Source organism: Vigna radiata, chromosome 7 (genome assembly GCF_000741045.1).
Source record: "Vigna radiata var. radiata cultivar VC1973A chromosome 7, Vradiata_ver6, whole genome shotgun sequence".
Classification (NCBI taxonomy): Eukaryota; Viridiplantae; Streptophyta; class Magnoliopsida; order Fabales; family Fabaceae; genus Vigna; species Vigna radiata.
In genome coordinates, this window is record NC_028357.1 from 20,608,578 (window position 1) to 20,616,067 (window position 7,490).

The 7,490-nt window shown below is 38.1% G+C and overlaps 1 protein-coding gene across 1 annotated transcript; it reads left to right on the forward strand.

The window, feature by feature from the left end:
• Window positions 1–217: 217 nt before the first annotated feature.
• LOC106766714 (F-box protein SKIP14) lies at window positions 218–3,989 on the forward strand. The gene is made up of 3 exons (XM_022783240.1): window positions 218–374; window positions 542–1,813; window positions 2,823–3,989. Exons 2-3 carry the CDS (start codon window positions 983–985, stop codon window positions 3,348–3,350), a joined length of 1,359 nt encoding a protein of 452 aa, XP_022638961.1. The 5' UTR covers window positions 218–374; window positions 542–982; the 3' UTR covers window positions 3,351–3,989.
• The last annotated feature ends 3,501 nt before the right edge of the window (window positions 3,990–7,490 follow it).

A 7,490-nucleotide genomic window follows, 5' to 3' on the forward strand; every position in this document is an offset into this window, starting at 1 on the left:
AAAAGAAGACGCGGCAGAGGTATGGTTCTCCCGCCACATAGATAGCAGATGCGAAGAAAGTGTATGAGAAGTCAGGTTTTGGCCACACGTGTTCCCTCCTCCACACCCTTCTCAATCTCTCTCCCTATAACACTCCACACTATATTTCACCGTTACTTTCTCTATTTATTTTTTATTATTATTTTATTTATGTGTTTATATATATTATATATATATATAATAATTCGATGAGAAGTTTTCTCTCTCTTTCTCTCTCGCTCGTTACCGCGAACTCGATCGGCATCGGCACCCACACGAGGGGAAACGCGATTTCCTTTTCCCTTCGCTAAACAAACAAACAAACTCTTTCTCTTCAGGATTCCAAATCCATCCCTGTAAGATTTCTATTTTCTCCAATTTAGGGTTTCTCTCTCATTCCTCTCTTCAATTTCTTCTTCTTTCTTCTATCTTCTTTCTGACGCCACTTTGCGAATTCGTTTCTTCCTATCCTTTCTTCTACGATTATATTAACTCAATCTTCCCTTCCCCTTCCTATCCTCAGGCCTATCTGTTGACGAGACAAAAAAATTAAAAAAGAAAAAAAAAAAAGAAAGAGAGAGTAGGGATTTCCTTTTGTATTTTTTGTTCTGTGGATAAATTCGATTCTGTTATTCGTCCTCTCATCATATTCTAGCTGTTGTTTTTTAGAGAGATTAATGTCAATTGGGTTATTATGCAAGAAACTCTGTGAAGTTTTTGGTGCTTTGTTTTAGTTTGCCATCCGAAATCGAGGGTTTTCTTGTTAGATCTCAGCCAGGGCCACAGTTTTTTTATTTTTTTTCATTTTTTTTTGTGGTTTTCATATTTTTTTTTCTTTTTCTTCTTGTTCTGGTGTCCTTCCTTTTCTGGGAAGGAAAAGAAAAAGAAAGGACCTCGAGAAAAAAATTAGGGTTTGGTTATTGGTTTAGGGTTGTGTACATACATAGGTAGATAGATACATGCGATGGCGTTGAATTTCTCGCATCGACCGATTTTTTCTGAGGATAATTTGGTTTCGTCGATGAGGATGGGGATTCCGGAGAAGAGCGGTGTTGATAATTGCTATGATTACGGAAGAGATAGGTGTGATAGGGGTGGTGGTGGTGCGACTCACGATGACATTGTCGATCTTTTGCCTTCGGATCCTTTCGGCATGGACATCAGCACCACCTTCACGGCCATCACCGGGTGGCTTGAGGATTTGGAGGTTGATTATGGTGGTTATAGAAGGGATGAGCTTGGGGCGAGTGATGACAATTACCAGCTTTTTGCTGGGTTGAATTTCATTTGGAACAATGCTATGAGGTTCCATGCGTGTGTTGAGGAGAAGATGGGGTTTGGCGAGTGTAGTTCTCTGAGTGACGATGGAGCTGCTGCTGCATCGAGCAATTTTGGGGTTGGATCTGCTTCTGATGCTGATTTATCGGGTTTGCCTGCCACTAGCGGGTCGGGTGATGTTTTTAGACGGGGTGATGACCTTGAAGGAGGAGGTGGGGGTGATGAATCTGGTCCTCACCCTGCCTTTTGTTATTCTCTTGGTTATCTGGGATTGTCTGATCTTCTTGTTGTCGAAAGAGTTTGTAAGTCTCTGCATTCCACGGTTCATGATGATCCGCTTTTGTGGAGGAGTATCCACGTCGATCAGCCTTTGAATGAGAGGATAACTGACGATGTTCTTTTCCGATTGGCTAACAGGGCTCAAGGTAATCTTCAGTGCTTGAGCCTTGTTGAATGTACCAGGATAACTGATGATGGTTTGAGGCGGGTTCTTGAAAGCAATCCCAAATTAACCAAGGTAAACACGCGTTGCCATACTGTGTTTGTGAATTTCACATTGAAACTAAAATTCATCTTAAGCATGTGTATGTGGTTTTACGTGTAAAATTAATTTGGATAATGTCAGATGGTGTTGTTTTATTTTAGTTATTCGTTGAATGTTCCTTTTATACAGCAAGATGGTTAAAAGTGTCTTTTGGGAACTGGTGAAGTAATCATCAGATAAAAAGTCTCTTTTATTCTCATTAAAGAACCTTGGCCGTGTTTTCTGTACACTTTGGATGTGGTTCTCGGGAATTTTATTTATTGGAATCTTTTGCCCAAGTTAGCATGCCTCTTTTCTTTTTTTAATATTTTATTTTCCTGTATATCGTGCGTGAAACATTTGACCTTTTCATTATTTTGCTTATTGTTTTTAATCTCGTTTTCAGTCCTCCATTACAGAAAATCAATTTGGGGTTCTTTTAGAATTGTCTCTATACTTTATCAGTTATTGATAGAGGAATATATGGATTCATTTAGGTGTGGGAAATGCTTTATTTTTGTCCAAAACAATTAAGCAGTTTTTCCTTTTGACCACAACTGTATATTTGTGCTGGTAATTTGCTGACCTAACCGTCCTGTCATTATTTTCTGTTGCTATTTATATCCATTAATGGATGAATTGGTAGAAAATGCGCTATATACACCCTTATTTTGAAGGGAAGACGTGAAATAATAGTGAATCATATATCTAGTTGGGGCAATTTAATTGTTTAATTGTCCCTCATTCAAGCTTATTTTAATGTTGAGATGCAATCAGTTTGAATAATTCTCATGAATTTATTACATATCTTGTCTTTTGTCATTGTTGATGTCGTTGTTTCATGTATCATATGATTTATTGTTGGTCTGCTTTATAATCCCTTCTTGTCAACTGTTATTGATCTAATTACCCTAAGCGTTAAAATACCTGTTGGTCAGCCGTATTTTTCTTTTGTCCATATTATATTATAAACCAAGTAAAATTTTCTCCAAAATCTGTGCAGTTGAGTGTACCTGGATGTACAAGACTCAGTATTGAGGGTATTGTGGGTATGCTAAAAGCCTACAACTCTGTGGGTCCCCAAGGGGTGAAGCATTTATACATAGGAGGTCTTTATGGTGTTACACTAAAGCATTTTGAAGAGTTGAGGTTCTTGTTGGGTGCTGATAGCCGGCAGCAGATGCGGCAGTCCCATAAACCTCACTTCTATCGCAGGGGAAATTTGTATCTGTCTTGTAATGATGATCGAGCCATGGATATTGAAGTTTGTCCACGGTGCCAGAATTTGAGGCTTGTATATGATTGTCCGGCAGAGAGTTGTCAAGGGACGGGACACACCACTCAGATGTGCAGGGCATGCACTCTATGCATACCCCGGTGTAGTCAGTGTGGCCACTGTATCAATGACAGTGAATATGAGGAAACATTTTGTTTGGAATTGCTTTGCTCTTGTTGTTCTAAGCAGCTAGTCAAATGTTCAGATGGAAAGGCTGGACCAGCTAAGTCAGTTATTATTCATGAACAAAGCTAGAGTTGTTGTCAAAGTATCCTGTGAAAAGTCTGAGAAAAAGTTTTATATGGAAGTCATATGAAGCGTTCGTTGAATGCTGTTAGAGTTCTTTGGCGTTCTTTGTAATTGGTCTTGGAGGTGGGATGCATTTGATGGGTATTTTCCTTTCCTAGAGAAAGTGGAAAATGACTCCATTTTTGTGTTTCCGCAGCTACCGGAGTGCAACCTGCAGGAATGAACTTGATTGCCATGATTATTGAACACGTATTGCACACTATGGATTTTCAATTATATTGTGATTAAGAGGTTATGAGGGCTGCAGTTGGGTGTTGTGCTTTGCAACGTTGCATTCGGATAACATTTGTGATTGGCTCGGATGCATAATCGGTGGGAACACTCTGATCTTTAGACTTTGGTTATTTTTTCATTTGCTGTATTGAATAATTGACTCTTGCTAGGTTGTGGTGTTCGTACCCTGTTTTATTTTCTTTTTTTGCCATCCTTGGAGGAGAAAAATAAGGAAAATGGTATTATGTTGTCATTAAATCCACGCTTATGTCACTTTCAGCATTAGCTTGTATCAAATGAAATGCATTTACGGTGGACTTGGACTTGAAAATGAATGCTATTTATTATGTACTTGAGCATTTCCCGGGAAAATTCTGTTTGTCACTTGCTTTGCCCGCCCAATATCGAAAGAAGTGGTTGTGTGGGCATCTAATTTGAATTGATTAACATTAATTGAACAGATAAAAGGCTGCTCTGGCCTTGTCTTTTGTAATTCCTGTGAATGTAACATGTTTGAGAGCGTTCATACTTATGGACATGTATAAGAGTAGCGACATTAACTCTTGTTTTTCCTCTCCTAAGATGATTGCATTAAACAAATGTGAAGAAACAAATGTTTCCTTACACATTTCTGCTACGGCAGTCTACGTTACACCAAGAACATGGATGTCTTGGTAGCCATCTATGTTGGCCATTTTGAGTAGACGGGCTTCTTATGAAACATAAGAAAACTTGGACAGCAAGGTATTACATTCTTAAAATGTTTTGCTTTGTGGTTCTCGGGGAATTGGAGAAACCAAGGCATAGTGTCATATATGAAAAGGTGTGGTGAAAGTCATTCAAAAACCATGAGTTACGTTTTTGTTGCCTTGTGTTGGGAGGGATCACTACGAGTGTGTTTGCTTTCACGTTCAAACCACCTTAAAACCCCATCGGCATTCAGAAGTGAACTCGAATTGTCAGATACTTTCTTAAACGTAGAAGCAACATTTCGTTATTTATGCATTGAAATATAGGCATATAAAACAAACAAACACCAAAAGTTAATTAATCATTTGAATGCATTAACTTATGAAATATTTTCATCATACTTAATAGATGATTCCAATCATAAGAATTTGATTTGAGATAGCAACTAGTTCATGAACACAGTTGAACATGTAGACACTAACAAGACTAAGATTAGCTTCCCTCACATGAACTGGGTCTTCTACTGACACTTTATTGAGTCTTAAAAAGGTGAGAAGAGCATATCTTCCTCTCAAGGTTGCTCGAGACAACACAAGCTCTAGGATCCTGAGAAAGAAAGACAAAAATGTTTAGAGAAAAGAAAGAGCTCAATGAAAGTTAGAGAAAATAATATGGTGATTTCAGACTTGACACCTCGTAATTCGACCTAATATAGCCTAATCTCTACCTTTGAATGAGACAAAGTTACATGACCAACATGCTTTGCATTTTTGTCTCACATAGAAAGTAGCACTATAACATAGTGCAATATGTGCCTATCTCTGTCCCTTTTCCTTTTGAGAGGGTTGCAACATAAGGTTCAAGTCTTATGTCTTCTGTTAAAATTTGTTTTCTCTCTCTTCCACATGTCTCTTCTTGTCTAACTATACTCACTCTCTATGCTAAAGTGAACACTTGGATGTTCTAAGGCTTGATGAGATAAGCAAGGCATACAGGTAGCACCTACCACAAGTCGCACAATGTTTGGTCAGAGCTACAACATCATTTAATACATGTTTCTTCTCTAGCACCTACACTCGTGAATGTCTAATGCTTGCCCACTACTATATTAATAACGTTGTCATTGACGCAATCGAATTAATACTACTAAATTATAGCAACTTCGGTATGTCTAAATAGTCAACCCTAAGTCATCTTCCAAATTGATTCCTAACAAATTAGTTCTTATAATAACTATACAAAAGGGTTATTGAAACAAAATAAAGATAATACAAAAAAATAAAGATAAATAAAATAAATAAAATATAAATAAATAAATAATAATGACAAAAAGAAATAGAACTAAAAAGATAAAAAGAGATAAAAATAATAAGGCTTAATACCTCAATTGGTCCTCTGATTTGTCAACTAATCTCATTTTGGTCCTCTAGTTTGCAACAGCCTCAATTTAGTCACAAATTTTGAAAATATGCACACATTGTATCCCATCCGTTAAGTGGTAGCAGACGGCGTTAAATGTTGTCCACGTGTTGGAGTGAGAATGTGGTGAGGTGTTATTTTTTTTTACATGTCCTGTTTTCATTAAAAGAAACATTGATGATGTGACATCAGAATTGGATTTTGGGTTAAATGGGATCAAAAATTAGAAATTGGGATTTAGGGCTGTGGAGCTTTAGGGATTTAGAGGATTTACCTCCGACAACCACACTGCCCCCACCCAACAGCCACCGCGTCGTCACCAAAAACGTCACCGGCGACCACCATCCCAATCATCAAAACCATTGCGCCATTTGAAGCAGTCACTCCCTTTGCGCTTGCCCTCCTCTCTGGTCAGCTTTCATATCACCGGAGTTGCAGCAGCCGCCACCGGAGTCAAAGCCGGTCCCAACCACTCTCTCTCCTCCTCTCACGCTTGCCTAGGGTGAGTTACCGCCGACGTCTTCCCATCCCTATTTGATAACGCTAGTGCCGTCGACGATGTTGCTCGCCTCTATTATTCTCACTGTCCCGACCAACGTTCCTCCGGTGACTTGTCAACACTCACAGGATTCTCTGGGTCGCGCACGCATCTATTTTGGCAGAGGAGACAACAAATGGGACCGGAGAATTTCCAATGAGTTCCAATTTGGGGTTTTGAAATTTTAGCTAATTTGGGATGTATGGGTTTAATTTGTACTACGTTTCCCTTTGCTGATCCAATCGAAACACAGTGATAATTTGATGGAGAAAGAAACCGAACAATCAGGTTTCTACTGCTTTGACCCTTTCCATTTTTCTGGTAATGCTTGATATTTGGTTTTTACTCTGGTCACAGGGCAATGGAGGGGATGGGTTGGTCTATTCGTTGTGGTTATTTTGGGTTGTTGATTGGCTCGGGTTCATTCGAGAGGGATGAGATGTTGATCACAGGTGAAGGGCGATTCGAGATAGGGAGTGGTTATACGGCCTGCAAGGGAGAATTTATATTTTCTTTTTTTTTTGTTTCGTATGAAAACTGACATGATAAGGGGATACATCTGATTCTGCCTCTCTTTTCCTTCTTATTACCTGTGTTTTCTGGGTGCAACTAAATGGACATTCTGGGTGCAAGTAAATGGACATTGAAGTCTTGATGCTGGGGAATATACACTGTTTTCTACTGTTAGCTATTGCAGGCATTGAAATCTTGTTCTCCTTCTTTCTCTTGTGGTGATGATGCCACATCACCACTAAATAGTCCACGTAAAAAAAAAAAAATAACACCTCACCACATTCTCATTCCAACACATGGACAACACTTAACGCCGTCTGCTACCACTTAACGGATGTGATACAATGTGTGCATATTTTCAAAATTTGTGACTAAATTGAGACTGTTGCAAACTAGAGGACCAAAATGAGATTAGTTGACAAATCATAGGACCAATTGAGGTATTAAGCCAAATAATAATAATGAAAATAGGTTGATTTCATTACTTTTTCAACATATAATTCTTCATTGGTTATATAAGGATTATTGTTCAATTAATTATTGCCTTAGATTTTAAAATTAATCAATGTAAGTTCTCAATTAATATTTTGACGTTCTGACTGTTAACCAAATTATATTCTTAATTAAAAGAAAAAGCTTTGTAGATTAATCATAGTAAATTTTATTTTAAGCACATTTTCAATTAAATATTACTATGTAAAAATCATTAATTT

Coding starts and splice junctions, on each gene's coding strand:
- LOC106766714 (XM_022783240.1), top strand. CDS start 983: ATGGCGTTGAATTTCTCGCATCGACCGATTTTTTCTGAGGATAATTTG. Junction 1,814..2,822: donor GCAATCCCAAATTAACCAAG/GTAAACACGCGT, acceptor AAATCTGTGCAG/TTGAGTGTACCTGGATGTAC.